Source organism: Dermacentor silvarum, chromosome 9 (genome assembly GCF_013339745.2).
Source record: "Dermacentor silvarum isolate Dsil-2018 chromosome 9, BIME_Dsil_1.4, whole genome shotgun sequence".
Classification (NCBI taxonomy): Eukaryota; Metazoa; Arthropoda; class Arachnida; order Ixodida; family Ixodidae; genus Dermacentor; species Dermacentor silvarum.
The window spans coordinates 74,085,917-74,106,799 of NC_051162.1; the positions used below are offsets into that span (position 1 = coordinate 74,085,917).

At 47.6% G+C, this 20,883-nt stretch overlaps 1 protein-coding gene across 5 annotated transcripts in view; it reads right to left on the minus strand.

The window, feature by feature from the left end:
* LOC119465322 (uncharacterized) overlaps positions 1–20,883 on the minus strand; it is a 95,936-nt gene that overhangs the window by 46,725 nt on the left and 28,328 nt on the right. The window contains exons 8-9 of one of the 5 annotated variants that reach the window (XM_037726123.2): positions 18,742–18,809; positions 12,621–12,713 (exon numbers count right to left, since the gene is read on the minus strand). The exons of 3 other annotated variants lie outside the window; for them this stretch is intronic. In XM_037726123.2, the coding sequence (XP_037582051.1) occupies positions 12,621–12,713; positions 18,742–18,809 (161 nt within the window). The remainder of the gene's footprint in view (positions 1–12,620; positions 12,714–18,741; positions 18,810–20,883) is intronic. One more of the 5 variants, XM_049656349.1, reaches the window with a different exon arrangement.

Below are 20,883 nucleotides of genomic sequence, written 5' to 3' on the forward strand. Positions count from 1 at the left end.
AGTGCTCGAATATTGTCAAATGCTTGACCAGGTCTCGAATGTGCCATGTGCTCCACTGCTGTGCCAAGTGTATACTTTGTAAATGATATATATGCCTTAAGTTCAACCAATAGCTCTACTGCATAATTTATCCATACAGTTGGTCTTCACATAGACTTCTATGTCAGTATGTACACATATTGTAGAGTTGTGTTACTGTTCCTGTAGAGTAGATGTGGGTCAACATGTTTTTTCTTCATATAAGGCTACAGTGCGGAACCAACAAAAACAAGGAACACAGACACAGTGTTGACTTTCAACAAGAATCAGCTTTCTGAAAGTCAGTGCTGTGTCTGTTCTTTGTGTGCCTCTCCTGTCTTCGTCGGTTCCGCACCATGGCCTTCTACGATGTTCAAGCAGCAAGCCCAACTGGTTACTCTGCTCAAATGTTTTTCTACCATTCTTGGCACCTTTGTGCCGTTTTCTATATCAAGTGCCCAGCTTGCTATGCAACTGCCGAGATTTGTCATGCCAGCGTGCTGCTGCCATTGATGTCATCATTGCTAATACAGCCTTCATAAATAACAACATAAACTTGGACAGCACAATATTATTTTTAAATTTTCATTTCATTCTAATATATAAACAAGGTTGTACTTATTTGTTTATTTCTACTAACATTCTGCAGATATCACAAGGACCATGCATTGCGTTTAATGTTTTACTCACAGAAGATGTGTGCATCACTCCTGGAAGATTGTAGTTTGTGTATTTCTAGTCAGGTTTTGTGCATTTTGCTTCGACCAACTTTCTAGTCACATTTCGCAGATTTTACTTGCACATCTATTGATTTTGTTTTACTTGCACATGAATTGTCTGCATTTTGACAAGGTCACAAATATATCTGAGAAAATATTGAGCTTTATGCTGCCAGATGTAAGAGTTGCGTGTTCAAAAGAACTCTTGTTGAAGTTCATGCTATTCATCGCTTCGACATTTCAGGTCTTGCTGTTCATCTTAGTATTTTTATGCAATATTGTCTTGCAATATTGCAATATTACATCCATTGTCTTAGCAGCATTTTATTTATGGTATAACAGGGATTCCTCAGCGAGAGCTTGAGGTATACTTTGCAAGGGCATGATTTAGGGATTTATTTCTCTGGTTTAGCTAGTTCTATATTTTCTAAGCAACGATATCCTAAAATTCTGTATGATATAGGTCTCATTTTTGCTGTTTAACATAGCTTTCATTTTGTTAAACATATCCTGAATAAAAGCTTGAGATACTCTTTGAGGATGTACGCGCCAGTTTGTTTTAGTTCTATTTTTTCTATGAAAGGTTACTTTATTATGTGTAATGCTTGTTCTAAAATAAAATTTTGCTGTGGAACCAAAGTTTCAAGGCTGGTATCATTTTTCTATCACGTGAAAAAGACACTACACGATTGCCGCACATGCTGGGGAATGTATAAAATTACATCTTGGGAACGTACTTATTACGTATTTCGGCTCAAAACTAATATCCAAACAATGTAACAAATGTCCAGCACTTACATCCATATAACATCTTTTCAACGTAAAAAAGTAGGACTTTTGACAGTACCACCTACGTAGATTTTACGTAAACTAGATCTATTTGAACATCTAATAGAGGTATTGAATGTCCAACTGAAATATCTAATGGACATCCAGGCAATGTTTATGGTTTGCGTGCGATCAGTCTTGTCTTGGGTATAATTAGGTGGTATACGAAGGATACGATCGCCATAGTGGGTCATGCTCTCCAGCCCTTTCTAGTGGGTCGATCCCTCCTGCGCTCTCCTCGAGAAGCGCCGCTCGTGCTGAGATCTCGGGCCTTGAACTAACGGTCGGTCCAAAAGGCTGGTGCCTAATAAACGCCTTTACAAGTGGTGGAGAGTGCTTCTGCCTACAGCGTGAATCCCGGAGCTTCGATCCCGTACCCTTCGCTCAACCATGCCAGAAGATGCATCCCAGCAAGTGCCACCTACACCATCCCAGCAAGCGCCTCCTCAGTCTGTCATGTGCTCTAGTGTGCCTCGCCACAGGGACCCTGCCGTCTTCAGCGGCGCGGACGAAACAGACGTGGAGGATTGGCTGACAATGTATGAAAGGGTAAGCGGTCAGAACAAATGGGACGACCCGGCTAAGCTAAGCAATGTTATCTTCTATCTCGCGGGTGTCGCCAGTCTCTTGTACAGCAACCATGAGACCGATTTTCCGACGTGGTCCTCGTTCAAGACTTCTTTGGTGGCGGTGCTTGGTCACCCTGCGGTGCGCAAGCTGCGAGCGGAATCGTGTTTGCCAGAACGTGCACAGCAGCCGGGTGAATCACTTACCAGCTACATTGAATATGTTCTGGACTTGTGCAAACGAGTCAACGCGACGATGTCAGAATCCGACAAAATAAGAAATATCATGAAAGGGATTGAAGACGATGCGTTCAACGTGCTGCTTGCGAAAAATCCTCAGTCCGTGACCGACATCGTCACTCTATGCCAAAGCTACGAGGAGCTACGAAGGCAGCGCTCCTTGACACGTCGCCCTTCATCGCGTGACGGACACATTGCTGGTTTGGCCACCATCTCTGACCAGACAGCACTGCTGACATACGTGAAAGCTTTCGTTCGGGAGGAAGTTGCATGCCAGCTCTCGTTGCTACCCTTCGCTCAGCCACCGCATGTGCAACAGCCCGCAACGAATGTTTGCCCACGCTCCGTCGCGTGATCGAGCAGGAAATCGCCGAGGTCTTCCCAGACCAGCATCAACATCGTCCTGCGGCCACTCCACTAAGCTACGCCGGTGTCGTCACGACGCCCCAGCATGTTTCGACGGCTGCACCACTCAGCTGCGCTGAAGTCGTCGCGAGGACTCAACCACTCTCTCCGAGTGTGCCTCTCCGTTATGGCGACGTTGCGGCTAGGCCCCGACCGCAGCCCGCCATGCCGCCATACCAGCATCCGCCCTGTACAACGCGACCTCTTACATGAATGGGACCTGCCCCAGCGAAACGATGACGTACTTCCGACAACCGGCCGATATGTTTTGCCTGCGGCTATGCCGGTCCCGTCGCTCGTTATTTTAATCGCGCTCAGCCACCTAGCGCCGCATCAGCCGTGACAAGCCAGTTCAACCGTCCATATTACGAACCCCATTCGGCTATGTCACCGACCTTGCGCCCGACGCCAACTACCCGCCATTCACCGTCTCCACGCCGTCGCTCAGTGTCGCCGATGCGACCCCGTCCCGTAACTCGGGACGAGGAAAACTAATCGTCGCAGTTCAAGAGGCAAGGGCTGCGACGCCGTCGAAACGTGAAAGTCCTCAACGCAGTCCTTCAAATAAGTGTTTCTTGACGGTGTTCGCGCATCTGCACTCGTGGACACAGGAGCCGTCGTAGGTGTTATGTACGCTAAGCTTTGCCGCCCACTTCGGAAAGTCACGACGCCCCTTTCTGGACTGTCCCTCCGCACAGCCAGTGCTCAGCATATCCACCCCTTAGCGGCTTGCACTGCTCGTGTTGTTATTGACGACGTTCTGTACGCTATAAAATTCATAATCCTCACCTCGTGTTCTCACGACGTTATCCTCGGCTGGGATTTCCTCTCACGCCACAATGCCGTTATCCATTGCGCATGGGCCGAGATGGAACTCTCGCCGCTATTAGATTTGCCGATCACTGACAATACTTCCCTGTCGAGGAAGCTAATTGTCCACGACGACACCCACGTTCCTCCTCGCGCGTCAACAGTCGTGCCCATGTACTGCAGAGGAATCTCAGATGCTGTTGCGCTGCTGTCTCCATCTTACAGCTTCCTTACTCAGACAGGCCTGCTGCTACCTTTTGCGACAGTAGGGTTTTTGCGTCAGCAGGGCAACAGCACCATTTTCGTTTGCAACCCGTTCCCATACCCTGTCATGCTGCTCCGAGGGGAATGTCTAGACAATCTCAAAGCGATTGAAGACGTGCAAGTTATGGATGTGCCCGATGAAAATTACTGCGCTAGTTCTAGTGCGCTCACTGCTATTTCTGCCTGTGAGGAATCATCCAGTGATGTGTTTGATTCTTCTGTTGCTGATGACCTTACGCCGGTCCAGCGATCTCAAATTGTGTGCCTCTTGGAAGAATTTCGTTCTTCTTTCGATGTCGGGCAATCTTCCCTAGGCCGGACATCAAATGTTACTCACCGCATCGACACTGGCTCGCAACGGCCATTGCGGCAACGCCCGTATCGTGCATCTCCTGCAGAGCGTCGTGTAATCAACGAACAAGTCGACGACATACTTTGCCGCGAGGTGATACGTACGACCTTCCAACAGTCCATGGGCAACCCTGTGGTCCTCGATACGAAGAAATATGGTTCTGTGCGGTTCTGTGTCGACTACCGGCGCCTAAACAAGATTACACACAAGGACGTCTACCCTCTCCCGCGCATAGACGACGCCATTGACAGTCTACAGGGCGCAGAATAATTTTCATCTTTAAATGTGCACTCAGGGTATTGGCAAGTACCCATGGCTGACGCCGATCGGCCAAAGACAGCTTTTGTAACACCCGACGGCTTATACGTGTTTAACGTAATGCCTTTTGGGCTTTGTAATGCGCCCGCAACTTTTGAGCGCATGATGGACACCGTTCTGCGCGGCTTGAAGTGGCACACATGCTTGTGCTATCTTGACGACGTTGTTGTTTTTGCGCCGGACTTCACAACGCACCTTCAACACATACGGTGTGATTTGACGTGCTTAACAAACGCAGGCCTACAACGAAACCTCAAAAAGTGCCGATTTGCAGCTCGGCAGCTGACGATCCTCGGTTACGTCGTATCCAAGGATGGGATGCTCCGCGATCCAGCCAAGGTTCGGGCCGTCACCGAATTCCCTCAGCCAACATCCGTCAAAGAATTGCGCAGTTTCATAGGTCTGTGTTCTTACTTCAGACGCTTTTCGCCACCATCATCACAACCCTGACGAAACTGCTTACACGCAATGGGCCCCTCACTTCCTGGTCGTCCCAGTGCGACGAGGCCTTCACAAAGCTGCATCATCTGCTTACGTCCCCGCCAATTTTGCGACTGTACAATCCCACAGCTCCTACTGAGGTGCATACAGATGCCAGCGACGTTGGCCTCGGCGCTGTTCTTGTCCAACGCAAACAAGGGTTTCCTGAATATGTCGTCGCCTATGCAAGTCGCACGCTTAGGAAGGCTAAGATAAAAACACTGTGACAGAAAAAGAATGCTTAGCCATCATCTGGGCTCTGACTAAGTTCCGACGTTATTTATATTGTCACGGTTTGATTCATCTAGAGGAGCATCGATGAAGAAGACGCTGATGATCTGGCGCGCGCTCTCGGCCATATGGTTGACGCTTGATCGCCTTGTAAATATACTGTAACTACGTTTTCCTGTTGTGTTTGCCTCCGGGTAACATCTTGGTGGAAGTGCTGGGGGTATAACGCAAGACGGAGCTCCGCAGCGGCCACCAAGTCCCCACTCTAGGCATGTCCACCAGCGGTGAAACTGCGCCAGCGGCGGCCGCCATGCCAACCGTCGTCCTGGCTCTACCCCGTGACCCTGGGACCTTTTCCGGCACTGCTGGCGATGACGTCGACAAATGGACTCGACTCTACAAATGCGTAAGGGCACATTACAGGTGCGACCCGACCATGATGTTGCCGAATGTCATATTTTATCTAAAGGGAACGGCGAAGGCCTGGTTCGATAACAACGAAGAGGAGCTCACAAGCTGGAGCGTATGTAAGACTAAACTTCGCGAGTTGTTTGGCCAACCTGCAGGCTGCCAGCGTGCTGCCAAGCAAAAACTTGCCTCGCGTGTGCAAACGCCTATGGAGTCGTACTTGACGTACGTTCAGGGTGTGCTGACCCTTTGCCGGAAGGTTGACGCCAAGATGACAGAAGCCGATAAGGCTGCGCACCTGCTGAAAGGGATCGCGGACGATGCGTTTAACCTGATCGTGTTTAAAAACTCTTCGACAGTCAACGAGATTATTACTGAATGCCGACGCTTCGAAGATGCTAAAAGCCGACGTATCGCCCACCAATTAGCCCGCCTTCCGAACACGGCAGCGACATCAACGTATGAGGATGTTCGTATGCCGACTCAGCCTTCAACATCGGAGACCATCACCCGAATCGTTCGACGCGACATCGAAGCCGCATCGCCCGCACATTTAATGTGAGGAGAGCCCTGTGATGCCCCACCTACGATATCCCTTATACAATCCGTTGTTCGTCAAGAACTGGCAAACGTGGACCGTCAAACCATCTGCTCTGTTAACTACGCTGACAGTTACCCTTCGGCCACCTTCAACCCTATCCAACGCCGTTACCCCACTCCGAATTATCGCGATTCGAAAGCGTGGCGGACGCCTGACGACAAGCCAATTTGCTTTCGATGTGGACGTGTTGGGCACATTTCACGATATTGCCGAAGTCCTTGGCCCTCGTCTTCGCGACCTAGCTAATCCAGCTTCCGCTATCCACCCCGAAGACAGCACCAGGTACCAAGCCAACCTGACCAAGAAACATCTGCCGAGACCACTACTACCACCGCCCATTACAGCCGCTCGCCCTCCCCACGACGCCGACCTTCTCGGTCACCGCCACCACGCCATTCCCCGCCCCCGTCTTACTCCCGGCGTTTTCCTTCGGGAAACTAACGGCTGCAGCTCCTGAAGAAGATGCTGCTATTCCGACCTGCTCTCCAATTCCTCTGTTGACGCTCCCTACCAATCAGAACCTGATCGACGTTGAAGTAGATGGCCTACCTGTTACTGCTTTGATTGACACCGGCGCCCATATTTCTGTTATGAGTTCTCAGCTCCGCCGGCAGTTGAAGAAAGTTATGACCCCTGCCCTATCACCTGTTGTCCGTGTGGCCGACGGTGGTACGTCTCCCGTAGCTGGCCTTTCTACCGAGCGTGTCAGTGTTGCCGGCCGTCAAACTTCTGTTTTGTTCACCGTCCTCGTCTGCTGTTCCAATGACGTCATCCTCGGTCTTGACTTTTTGTCCGCCCACTCCTCCCTCATCGATTGTTCCGCTGGCACTGTGCAGCTTGACCTACCAAGTGTAATTGATCAACCCGGGCCGATCAAGAGTCGGCTCTGTTCTGCTGAGCACGTCCGTTTGCCGCCGCAAGCCGTGACTTGTGTTGCTGTGACGCCCTCTCCACCAGTCCCCGACGGTGATTATGTGCTCGCTCTCATCACCGCCGTTCTGTTGACGCACAGTGTTGGTTTGCCTCACACTGTTATAACTATACGGGGCAATCTTACTTGTCTTCCTGTGATTAATTTCAGACTGTGTTCACAAGTGCTCCCACAAGGCATTTCACTCGCTATGCTGACGCCCTCTTACGTTTACGTTATCTCGACCTTGTCTCCTCGTGATGCTGGTCGCTCGCACACCACCGATATCCCGTCTTCTTCGCCAGATCTGTCTCCTCCCGACCTGAAGAAAATGATTGCTCCAGACTTTTCGCCCCATCACGCTGACGATCTCCTTCGCCTCCTCTTCTCTCATAGGGACGTCTTTGACCTTTGCGACCGTCCTCTAGGTCAAACCTGCGCTGTCAAGCACCGCATAAACACTGGCGATGCCCATACGATCCACCGACGGCCATACCGCATCTCTTCAGCTGAACGCCGCATCATTCAAAAGGAGGTCGACAAGATGCTTGCCAAATATATAATCGAGCCGTCCTGCAGCCCTTGGGCTTCTCCTGTGGTTCTTCTTAAAAAGAAAGATTACAGTTGGCGATTTTGCGTGGACTACCGGCATGTCAACAAGATCACCAAACAAGACGTGTACCCGCTCCCACGCATAGACGATGCCCTGGATTGCCTTCACGGCGCCAAGTATTTTTCTTCAATCGACCTTCGGTCAGGGTACTGGAAGATCGCCGTTGATGACATGGACGGTGAGAAGACCGCTTTTGTTACCCCTGACGGCATTTATAGGTTTAAAGTCATGCCTATCGGCTTATGCAACGCCGCGGCCACCTTCGAACGCATGATGGACACCCTCTTACACGGTTTTAAATGGTAGATTTGCCTGTGTTATCTTGATGACATCATTGTATTTTCACCGAACTTTGAAACGCATCTCGACCGACTTTCTTCTATCCTTTTTGTTTTTCGCAAAGAGGGCCTGCAACTTATTTCATCTAAGTGCCACTTCGAACGTCAGCAACTTATCATGCTCGGTCATCTCGTCGACTCAACCGGTGTTCGCCCCGACCCTGACAAAGTTCGAGCTGTGCAGCAGTTCCCCGTTCCGACTTGCACAAAGGAAGTTCGTAGCTTTCTGGGACTGTGCTCCTACTTCCTTCGTTTTGTGAAGAATTTCGCGGAAATTGCAGGCCCTCTCACAAACTTACTGAAGAAAGGCATCTCGTTTTTTTTGGGGGTGCTGCTCAGGCTGCCGCCTTCTCTACCCTCATCACGTTGCTCACTACGCCACCTGTCCTGGCTCATTTCGACAGCTCCGCTCCAACCGAACTCCGCAGCGATGCCAGCGGCTACGGAATCGGCGCTGTTTTAGTCCAGCATCAGAATGGGCATGCCCGTGTTGTCGCCTATGCCAGCCGTCTCCTTTCCTTAGCCGAACAGAACTACTCTATTACAGAACGGCAGTGTCTTGCTCTCGTTTGGGCGGTGGGCAAATTCCGCCCCTATTTACATGGCCAGCATTTCACTGTGACTACCGATCAACACGCATTTTCTGGCTTTCTTCGCTTAAGGATCCCACTGGGCGTCCTGGTCTCCGGGCACTCCGGTTCTCAAAATACACTTACTCTGTTTCTTATAAATCTGGCCGATGGCACCGGGATGCTGACTGTTTGTCCCGCAATCCCGTGGATCCGCCTGAAGCCTCGGATGACACGCCTGCATGTGTACTCTCTCTCCGCTTTAAGCCACATCCGTGATGAACAGCGCCGTGATCCCATTTTAAGTGAGCTTATTCAGAAGCTGGATTCCGCAGCGCACGATCCTTCCCTTCGCCTCTTCGTGCTTAAAGATGACACGTTATATCGCTGCAACGTCCACCCGGACGGACGCGAACTGTTGCTCATCGTTCCTATACGCATCTGCGCTTGAGCGTTCTTGGCTAGCTACATGACGCCCCGACCGCTGGTCACCTTGGAGCTTCCCGGACCTACGATCGCGTTCGGCGTCGCTTCTTTTGGCCCGGTCTTTACCGCTCCGTTCTTCGCTACGTAGCTGGTTGTGAACCCTGCCAACGCCGAAAGAAACCACCTAAGCCTCCTGCTGGCCTCCTTCAGCCCCTTGACGTCCCATCTGACCCCTTCTTCCGAGTTGGCCTTGACCTCCTCGGTTCTTTCCCGACCTCTACTTCTGGAAACAAATGGATTGCCATTGCTACGGACCTCTCCACACGCTACGCAATTACACGCACTCTCCCTACCAGTTGTGCTACGGACGTCGCTGATTTCCTGTTACACGATGTCATCTTACATCACGGAGCCCCTTGTCAACTCCTCACTGACCGTGGCCGTTACTTTCTCTCCAGAGTTATCGATGATCTGCTTCGCTCCTGCGCGACAAAACACAAATTTACGACGGCTTACCACCCGCAAACTAACGGCTTGACTGAGTGCTTCAACCGGACGCTTACTGACATGCTTTATGTGTATGTCTCATCTGACCATCAAGACTGGGATGTTGCGTTGCCCTTCGTTACATTCGCTTACAATTCCTCCCGTCATGATACTGCGGGTTTTCACCCTTTTATCTTCTGTTTGGCCGCGGCCCAACGTTACCTTTTGACAGTATCATTCCCGATGCCGTCCATTTGCTAACTGAGTACTCTCGTTATGCCATTTCCCGAGCTGATGAGGCACGCCAAATTGCTCGCCGTCGCCTTACTACATCGCAAGGCCACCAGAAGCACCGCTACGACTCCCGTCATCGCGACGTTATCTATACTCCGGGTGCCCTTGTGCTTCTATGGACTCCGACTCGGCGTGTTGGACTCTACTCCGGACCCTACCGTGCCTTAGGCCGTGTAACAGACGTCACGTATGAGATTGGCCCGCTCGAGTCTTCCTCGCCAACCGTTTCATCACCTACTGACGTTGTTCACGTATCCCGCCTTAAACCTTACCACTGGCCTGGATCATACCAAGCACCGTGAAGGTGCTTGAGCAGCCGGGGGTCATGTCACGGTATTATTCATCTAGAGGAGCGTCGATGAAGAAGACGCTGATGATCTGGCGCGCGCTCTCGGCCATATGGTTCACGCTTGATCGCCTTGTAAATATACTGTAAATACGTTTTGCTGTTGCGTTTGCCTCCCCGTAACGATATGGCCGTCCATTTGACGTCGCCGCGGATGTTGGCTGTCGTCCTTGAAGGACCCTTCTGGCCGTCTTGCTCGATGGGCACTTCGCTTGCAGGACTACGATATCCGGGTGCTGTACCGCTACAGACGCCCGCATTCTGACGCCGACGCCCTCTCGCGCTCTCCCTTGCCTGACAATACCTGCTCTTCCCTATCCGAGATTATTGTTTCTTCGCTCGACCTTAACACCATCGCTTCTGAGCAGCGCAAGGACCATTGGATTGCCTCCCTTCTAGGCTTGCTTCCTGGTTCGTCGGCACAACCAAGCACTCGCACGTTGCGTCGCCAAGCACGTCACTTTGCCATTCGCGACATCCTGCTTCACCGACGCAATTGCACCCCGACGGACGCCAGTGGTTGTTAGTGGTACCCCGCAGTCTGCGTTTCGAAGTATGCGCAGCTTTCCACGCTGATCCACAGTGCGCGCACTCCGGCGTTTTCAAGACTTACCAGCATCTTGAACAGTGCTATTAATGGCGCGGGATGTACAGCGACGTTCTCAAGTTCGTTCGCTCTTGTCGCGATTGCCAGCACCGGAAATCTTCGCCCCGCCTCTCGCCAGCCGGTCTGCAACATTTACCTTGCCCTATCCGGCCGTTTGGACGCGTTCGCATCTATTTGGGTGGGCCCCTTCCACTGACGTCGGCTGGAAATCACTGGGCCATTGTGGCAGTCGACCACCTGACGCGATACGCCGAAACTGCCGCCCTACCGGCAGCTACAGCGCGCGATGTTGCCTCCTTCTTGCTTCGACGATTCATCCTGCGACATGGGCCTGGAACTGCTTAGTGATCCCAGGAACTGCTTAGTGATCGCGGACTTGTCTTCCTGTCCGAAGTAGTTGAAGCCATTCTCAAGGAGTGCCACGTTGTTCATCGCACAACTGTGGCGTACCACCCCCAAACCAATGGCCTTACCGAAGGCTTCAACCGTACCCTCGGGGACATGCTTGCTATGTACGTCGCCTCCGACCATACTAATTGGGACACCATTCTGCCTTTCGTCCCTTACGGCTATAACACTGCTGCTCAGAGCACCACTGGCGTTTTACCTTTTTTCCTACTGTACGGCCAGCACCCGTCGCACACCATCGACACAATTCTACCATACCGGCCGGATTCATCTGAATGTGCGCCCATTTCTGACACGGCAAGACATGCTGAAGAGTGCCGCGATCTTGCACGGGTCTTTACATTCAGTGACCAAGAGCGCCAGAAGAGCACACGCGGTGACACCACTTCTGCACCCACCTTCCTTCCTGGAGCGCTTGTGTGGCTCTCGGTTCCTTCCGCTTCACCTAGTCTCTCATCCCAACTAGTGCCCAAGTATGAAGGCCCCTACCGTATCGTCGAACGCGCATCTCCCGTCAACTACGTGATCGAACCAGTTGGACCTTCTACGGACATGCGCCGTCGTGGACGCGACATTGTCAACGTCGAGTGCCTCAAGACCTACTTTGACATAATAATAGTGACCAGCTGTTAGGTAGCCCGACGGCTCCCCTTTCGCTCCCGATGGTGATTGTAGCGATGGATACGAACGCCATAGTAGGTCATTCTCTCCAGCCCTTTCTAGTGGGTCGATCTCTCCTGCGCTCTCCTCGAGAAACGCCGCTCGTGCTGAGATCTCGGGCCTTGAACTAACGGTCGGTCCAAAAGGCTGGTGTCTAATAAACGCCTTTACAAGGTCATATTGATTCTTTCCGGCCTAAAATTGGAACCAAGCCTATTCAATAAGTGATGGACACCGCGTTTTTTCACGGACTCATTCTTCAAGGTTCTCTCTTCGCATCGTCATATATATGGTCCAAACTTCAAGCAGCAATATCAACCTTAAGTGTTTGCATTACCGAAGTTTTCAGTTTATTGGCAGTTACGTCTAGAAGACATGTAATACGCAAGGGCCAAAATTGTATTTTAATTTGATCATTTTCACTCTTTCTGCGCAACCTATTTAGGGCAAACGCACTGCTTTACACATAATGTCATGCCATCATGAGCCTTTTATATTCCGCGTGCACGCAATGTGCAACTTCACATGCTTTATCAATTCATGATGTAGTGTGCTATTCATCCAGCAATGACCGGACAAGCGCTTTATTTTGTCCTTTGCATTAGGAACAGGCAGCGTTCTTTGTCAGTTTTAGCAGTGTTTCAAATAAGCCGTCATTGAGAAAAATTCTGTGATTCATTACACAAAATAATGAGTTTGAATACAGAAACAGCTTGAACTCACATGGCAGGAGCTGGAGTAGTTGCTGTTGTAGTAACCATAGTACCATCTATCCATTATATTGCAATAATGGTAACAGCTGTCCAGGACCATTCTCTGTAAATAATATAAATCGCACTTGCATATTTATTTATATGTATTTGTGGGAAATACTTTATTCCCTTGTTTTTTTTCACATGTAGAGTTTGACCAAAAACCGCCATTCTAAACCACCGGAGTGAGCTGTTGGTGTCAAGAAGACTATCTATGTCACATAATATGCATAGCTTGCAGTTGCACAAATGATCGTTAGATGCAAATGTACAGGCGTAAAAAGCTCAGCTAAAAATGAAAGCGTGCTACTGTTTTTATGAGCCGTTGTATAGTGCTACAAACGTTTGAATTACGGTGTGCTTAGGTTGTCTAATTTGTATTTGGACATTTGCCGGAAATCATTGAATTCCTTTTTTCTTGCGCAGTATAAACGGAATATCTGCTCGTTGCGAGTGATGGATATAAGTTTCTTCAATGTATTTTTTATATTCTACTTTGTTGAGTGTTTTTCTGTGTATTAGACACCTGTACATTTACAAGCACATGCGTGGAAACATGCTGACCATTTATTGCAGCGAAATAATAACATAATCATTACTCCGTTTGTCGATGAAGAGTACAGTGCTATTTATATTTTCACTATGACGTCTTTATCATTAAGCTATTGCAGCGCAAATAAAAAAACACAAAGAATAGAGAACCGTACACCACAGGCGCTATACTGATATCTGATCTATTGGTTTACGCTAGCCGAACAAACGGAAACTACAGAATAATACAAATGCATAAAGGTTTAACACGGCATAGTAAAACCATTGTAAAACGTAATCCTGCTTTCAAATATAGAGATAGGTGCGTTCGCTGACGCAATCCGAGCCTGTTTTATTACCCTCAATGCCTCCATAAGTCCGCTTGATGTGGTGTCTTTACTTCAGCCAAAAATGTTATTCTTGTGACACTAAAGTTCCCAAATACAAACCAAGCAAAATTCAGCCAGATTGACATTCTCTTTATTTGAATATAAAATGAAGATATATATTCCCGTGCTCAATCGTTAGTGCACCATCCACTTTGACCTCCATACGACTTCCCACCTAATAGCGGTATCGCAAAGTAAATCCTACAGTTGCGCATACTGTCAAGTTGTAGTGAACGTCAAGAACACAGCGTAAAAACTGTGAATGACTAAACTAACTTTTCATTGGGCGAACTTGTGCCCACAAAAAAAGAGTGACAGTCGAAGCACAACGATAGCGGCGAACACAGTCGGCGATCACCGCAATCTATCAACGGGTCAGGCGCGTCGGCGTTTATACATCAGTCGTGGAAAATTTCAGTGTAATCGCTGGTGCGCACGTGGTTTCCAGAGACTACTACACAGTTCGTGTCGGACATGCTATCTGATTATCCGAGGTTCGTCGAGGAGATAGATAGCACATAGAATCAACGATAACATTCGCGTAAATTCTGCGTCATGCACGCGCATCTTGTGCTGCGCTATAACGTTTAACATTTGCTAGCCAGCGGAAAGGGTCATCGAAGAAAAATAAACAAGCACACGCGTCAATATCATATGAGGTGTGGGATTCCTCTTTTATCAACCACGCTCTCAGTTCTCGCGCAAAATATAGGAGCACATGGCAGCATGCTTACAGAGTACCAAAGTAAGTCGATGCTTCACTCGAAAGGCGAAGCAGTAATTTTTATTTGAAATTATTTGGGCAGCTATACAATGAAGGGTTGGTAGGTTTATCAGCTGCATAAACTGCTGCGAACATGATGAAGAGTGGTAGCAGTGGCGAATGAATTCCCATTCGTGCGACCTCTCCCTTCAATGCGAAATTGGCACCGGAGAACACAACGCGCCCGAAGCCATTAGCTATCTTGGGTCGCCTAGCCTTCGAACGCACCCCAGAATTCCTACATGATAACGCGCGCGCGGCAGCACTCAGCCGCCGCAGCTCAAGTAGAAGATGTGCATTAATCTTCTCTCTCCCCCTACCCTCCCAGCACGAGCACATCTCCGTACTCCTCCCTTTCCGTGCGTGAAAATATGGCGCACACCCTCGGCGCCGTCAACCCTTGCGCGCGCGAGAAGCCACCGCCGCACCAAGCCAACATTCTTCTCGGCTCACCGTCACAAGTCGATCCTCGCACCTACAGCATACGACGTGCGACTGTGATCTTACCGCACTTGTACTTTATAGGGAATATTATAGTGATGGCGATGATAGCGGCGTAAATTTGACAGGACTGTCGGTATGATTGGCTTCGAAATAAAAATTAAGGGTACGCCATGAAGGCTAGCAAACTTCTTAACGTTTTGCGACAGCTTATGGACATTGGACACAACTTCTGCTCCGATTTCTTTCTATGGCCTTGCCAGTCCCTTTACATTTGGTGCCATTCAATATCTCCACAAGAGTTCAGCAGAGTCCACAATTGCTGGCACAAGGAACTTCTGCAACTGTTCAAATAAACTGGCCTCCACTGCATGAACACAGCGCTTCAGGACGACGCACTTTAGGTGGAAGGTGGATTCCTGTCTTGCCTGGTTCTGAGTGTGCAGAACAGTGAGGCTTGGGAGCTTTCTGGGAATGCTGGCTGTAAGAATAGCAGGTAGGGTATTTATTAAAAGTTATCAATGAGTTTAATAACGGGACTAAACCACGGGAAGCACTTTTATGTGTAAACAGCCTGTCCTTCTACTGTTGGCGAAATGTGGCTAAAATATCTTGAAGTGAGATGTGAAAACAAATGTGGCGGATCGCTTCACACGCAATTCAAAAGTCTTCAACATTCAGAAACCTTCAAAAAAGTTCTTTCAACACTAAATTTTTTGCCAATACAAGACAAGGAAATATCGGAAGGTAATCTAGTGGCACTCAAACCGCACGGCAAAATACCATAAACAATTCGTGAAGCTCTTTGAAGCTGGGTGTATGCTCCGTCCTGAAATCCATTCTGGATACCCTACTGCTGCAGGCAAATGGCGCCAGATGGAAAGGAACCCCTTAAGCTCCTTTAAAAAATTAGGCTCGAAGTATTTCCCAACGTTCATAAGATATCGCACAACGTCAAAAAAGTAGGCGACTGGATCGGCATGCCAGAAGTTTTACAGCGTAAGCAGTTATGGGCTCATTCCAATAGCCGCCGGCAGCCGCATAACCGCCCGATTCATGTCCACCAGCGGTGAACCATGTCCACCATAACCGCCCGAAAAGTACCCGATTCTCGCCGGGATTGACCCCGCGCCCACTGCGTGGGAGCTGGATACTCTACCACTGAGCCATGCAAGCGCTTCCTATCGGGCCGCGGAAAATACCTTAAGGCAAACGCAGGGGGTCACGACTCGAGCCTCCGCCAGTATGGGGGCACCATCTAGGTAAGATGCCTGCAAACGCAGCGTCCACAGGCGCAGACAACGATATGCGATTCAGACGAGGCGCACAACCGACGCAATACCGAGCAGCCCGAGCCTCCGCCATTGTGGTGGCGCCACCTAGTTAAGGTGCCTGCAAACGCAGTGTGCCCAAAATGTAAGTTGCAGTGTAAGGCTTGATCGGGCTCAGCAGACTGCTATGGAGAGAGCATTACAAGCCGCAGCTCGCCGTCGACGGCGGGAGTACAGTTCAGATTGTACTCGTTAAAACGAGGCGAACAGACTGCCGCGAAGACCCTGTTGTGCGTGGTGCCCAAATTCGAGCTACTCTTGAGCCGCTCCACCAGCTTACTCTGTAACTGTGCTGCGTGCGCCGCGCATACCTCTGATTTTTTTTTGACACCATGTACAAGGCGCCACGTAAAAGCCCCCGCATTTCAAGCTACAACATAAAGCCTGCAGGTTCCCAGAAGAAGCACGCCAGGACGTATGCGGAATGCGCAACTAGAGTGGTTTATATGATATTGCTATCGTGTGGGACGTCCTATAGTATGTGTACAAGTAGACTGTGAAATAACAGCCGAGCATGCGAGCACGAATGTGCAATTATGAATAAAGAGAATGCGTGTTTGCCTGCAAACTCCTTAATTTGCAAATGTGAACCTTGGGTTTACGACAATAAGATTCTAGCCAGGACTAGGGAAATTATTGCTTGTGAAATTATGGAGGCTTTTCATACCAGAAGAACATGTACGAATTGTATCAGTGATACGTGTATTTTTGCACGTGGAAGCAAGATTTTGTTTTCCAAATTATTTTAATGTCGTGCTGAACATGTACTTACGCGTAATGTGTTGTACGTTTTGTTCTACTTGCTTAATCAGCCCCAATAAATCAGTTGTGAACGTAACGCCCGTGGCGCCTGCTTTCTGTCGTTTGTGTTTTTCTTAAGGTCGCTAGAGTGGCTTCAACAAGTATAAACTAACATGTGCAAGAACACGTTCTTTCAAATCCTGACACGATTTCTCATTCTTGAGCCTTCCTAACGATAACCAGCACTTCTTAAAGAAATAAATTGGTTTCGTAGGCTCTTGCCCACTTTTTTGGTGGTCGGCAGTTAATGGTATGCCTTTTATTTTTGGACTTTCACCACTGACATGTCAGTGGGGAAAGTTCTGTAGCCTTTGCGCACGAAGGCTCTAGTTCAAAGGGCGTATGTCCTGGCGAAACGCGTTGCGCAGTGTATTCCTCGGCGAATGCAACCATTATAACCATTTCCGGTGCATGAGCTCTCTGCCTAACTACTGCTACGAGCGTTCTGGTTAACCCTTCCGTTTTATACTGAATACATTTTTGAAGAAGAAACGCTTCATAAATATACGTTTCAGAAAGTGTTTGGTTATTCGCGTATACGCGTTGACAATCACCGTTGATGGTTTGTGCAGCATGTGTTCTCAATACTGGCCATCTTAATTTACCTTTGGAATGGCTGAAAGTATCAAATGTCTTTAGTCAAACACCGACAGTCACGCCAGAAGCTTTCCATAGATGTCCACACTGCAAGTTTCTTGCGAATGCAACTGCTCAAACATACGCAATATGCGAAAGGCACAATATTACTGTTGCACTGCATTTTTGCATGAGCAAAATGCTCTATTTATATAGCAGAATGTTCTCGCATTGCGAAGAATCTTGAAAAGTTAAACAAGAACAAAGGAAGAGTGCAGGACGACGGAAGCTTTGGCCACTCCGATCCGGCCACACACTCCGATCCGGCCCCTTTCCGGGAAATGCTGATACAATTCATCAGTAGCGAATGATCAGTTCGAAAAGGGCGCTTCGTGCACATTACTTTTCCAGACAGAAAAAAAATCTATTTAAATAGCAATCCGTTATTAACCTGTGATATATCAGAAATAGAAGCAAAGAAAGAAATATTGCGGAATATAAAAATTTAATATTCAATATTTTATAACTTTAAAGAATGTTGCATTCATAAAGATATCGATACAATAGGCGGAGAGTAAAAAAAAAAATCTGCGGAGAAAGCATTGACATTGATTGCCAATATAAGCAAGAAACCAGGTCCAACAAACGAACGAACCAGCGACTGAACGAACCAGCACCGGAGAAAGCATTGACATTGATTGCCAATATAAGCAAGAAACCAGGTCCAACAAACGAACGAACCAGCATTAGCGAACGGGTGAGCCATGGAGCCTTTTCCCGCAGCTCGCTTGAGTGAGATCGTGCCCTTTCTATCGGTGCCTTTGTTCTGCAAGTACAGTCACCCATCATCAACTACCGACAACGCACCACCGACCTACGCCAACCCCGCTGCCAAGCGCGAAAACAGGCCAACGAGGCCAAAAAGTTTATTCTCCGAAAAATAGCCCAAATATTATCTACGAAAAAGTTTGAAAGTGACAGTGCATCAATACCTGGCATTTCTAATACGTTCACTGTAACAACCTTACGCTTAACCATCTACCTAAACAAGCTATATCGGCAACAAAAATTTCTTCAAACATGTATGTATATAAGTATTAGTCTTAATTGTAGCAGCGTAAAATATGATGGTGAATAGGCTAGGCGTTCTTTTTATCTTGACTGTTTGTAATGTTGTTACAGTTCGTTCCCATGCTTTCTCAGAAAGCCAACTCAGAAACTGTATTCATTCATAATGAAAGTAAATTGTAAGTTGAATACCGAATAGTTTTCTTTGTCGTTGCAGCCATTCAACTTTGAGGGATGTGCTTCCTTCTCCTCATGCAAACCTAAACACAAATATAAAAAAGATGCATGCTTCAGTAGAAGTCATTCTTCAAGAGACATTATCGGCTTTGGCTAAGAGACAAACATTTCCCCCTACTGGAGACACATCAGAACGAGAACATATCCTCCTCTTTTATCAATTTTTGAACTGGCACAAACTACAGAAACAAGACATCAACGTGCAACGTGCAGATTATTCTGCAAATTTAAGCTTAGTAACTGAAAAAGAGTAAAAAACCTAAAATGACTGCTTACAACCTAAGAATCAAAGAGAATACACAGGAATATATATATATATATATATATATATATATATATATATATATATATATATATATACCAGAAAAAAGCGATTCTGGATCCGGGTAAATATTCACAGTGAAGTAGACGCGCGTATGAAGTGGTTTACTAAAAAAACCGCTTCATACGCGTGTCTACTTCACTGTATATATATATATATATATATATATAGAGAGAGAGAGAGAGAGAGAGAGAGAGAAGAGAAAGAGAGAGAAATGTTAACGCTGCGAAATTGTAAACCACAGCAATGAATAATTACCACAATCAAATCAGAACATTGTAAAGCAAACCCCCCGCCACGACAAAAAAAAAAATCTGCATATTTCCTGAGATTGATCAAATATGATCATTCGAGCACTCACGGCAAGTATTCCATGATATCAGTAAGAATCAATCAGCAATTTGTTATTGGCGAACATCTCTAATTCCTCAACTACTTCTGAGAAAACTTCATTGCGGAATTTTTTACTGGAATCCCTAAATTCGTAAACAAACATCACACAGAGTTTGAATGCCTAAAATGCAAATACTAAATATTAAATAGTACAAAAAAAAATTCTGAACAGAATACAAACCATTCCTTTTTTGTACTGTTGTAATTAGGTTCTCAATGGCTCTTTTTGGAACTACCAACATGCAGCCGCAAACCCGCCACAGGTGCGCAGAATTGGCGGCAGATATATCCTGAGTGTATTGTGGAGGCTAATACTATCTCCATGTATTATGGATGAAAGAATAAATACGTTCGGCAACACTTGCAGTTTTAGTCATGATCAACTTAGAATTCATGTAATCAGCACCTCCATCGCTTGGAAGACACACTGTCTAGAGAGAGCTGATGATTGTGTGACATAGGTAAAGGGATTTCTCTCAAAGACGAAATATGCACTGTATGCCTGAGCCTACTCTAAAATCATTGAAGGCAGCAAAATTGACCGTGCAAGTAACATACTACCTTTCTTTAAACAACGTGTCGACAAACACGAATAATTGAATTACGCGCCCGACTTCGTCATACATTACAAGATTGGCGCCTCGCTCTGTCAAGCCGCAGCAATGTCACATAAGCGTTGAGTAATCAGACTACTTAAAAAGACCAGAAGCTCAGACAGGGAAGAACTATTCAAACAGGGCACTGTGAACAACCTACCCTATTTAATAAATTTTGACCTACCTGGAGTTCAACTCGACTGACAGGACAAGCAACACAGAGCAAATAATGCCTGTAGTAACAGCTTTACGGTACTCTGCCTTCCTAAAACACGAGCACTACTTACTTATGTTGACTATTGATCAAATCATAAACACCCATTTACCGACAGAAGGAAAATAGCCTGTTGACTTTGCATGGAATTCAGAGTTATAAGTGTATGTTAAGAAGACTAGGTCAAGACATAGCACCGTTAACTTTCAAGTATCCGATGACATACATACATTATAATGTATTGACAGCTGCATGCACGTACGTCGCGAGCGAAGTGGCACACTCTAATTTATCAAAGTGACATTTATGCGCCTCGTATCTTTTACAAACTTGCTATATCGTGTGTAATGTCGCACGCGTGCTCAACTCGCCTTAAGGTTTGGCTAAGGTACCTGCAAAGTCGGGGAAGACTGCGAAGCTAACGTGTGCGGCTCTACTAGAGAAGGTAATGCGATTTACAGGCGATGGTAAATGCAGTGCTTCGTAGAATAGAAGGGCCAGAAACAGTTGCCGGATATATGCAAAATGTTCATCATTATATGCGTTGTTAGCAAAAGCTGACTTCGTAGAGT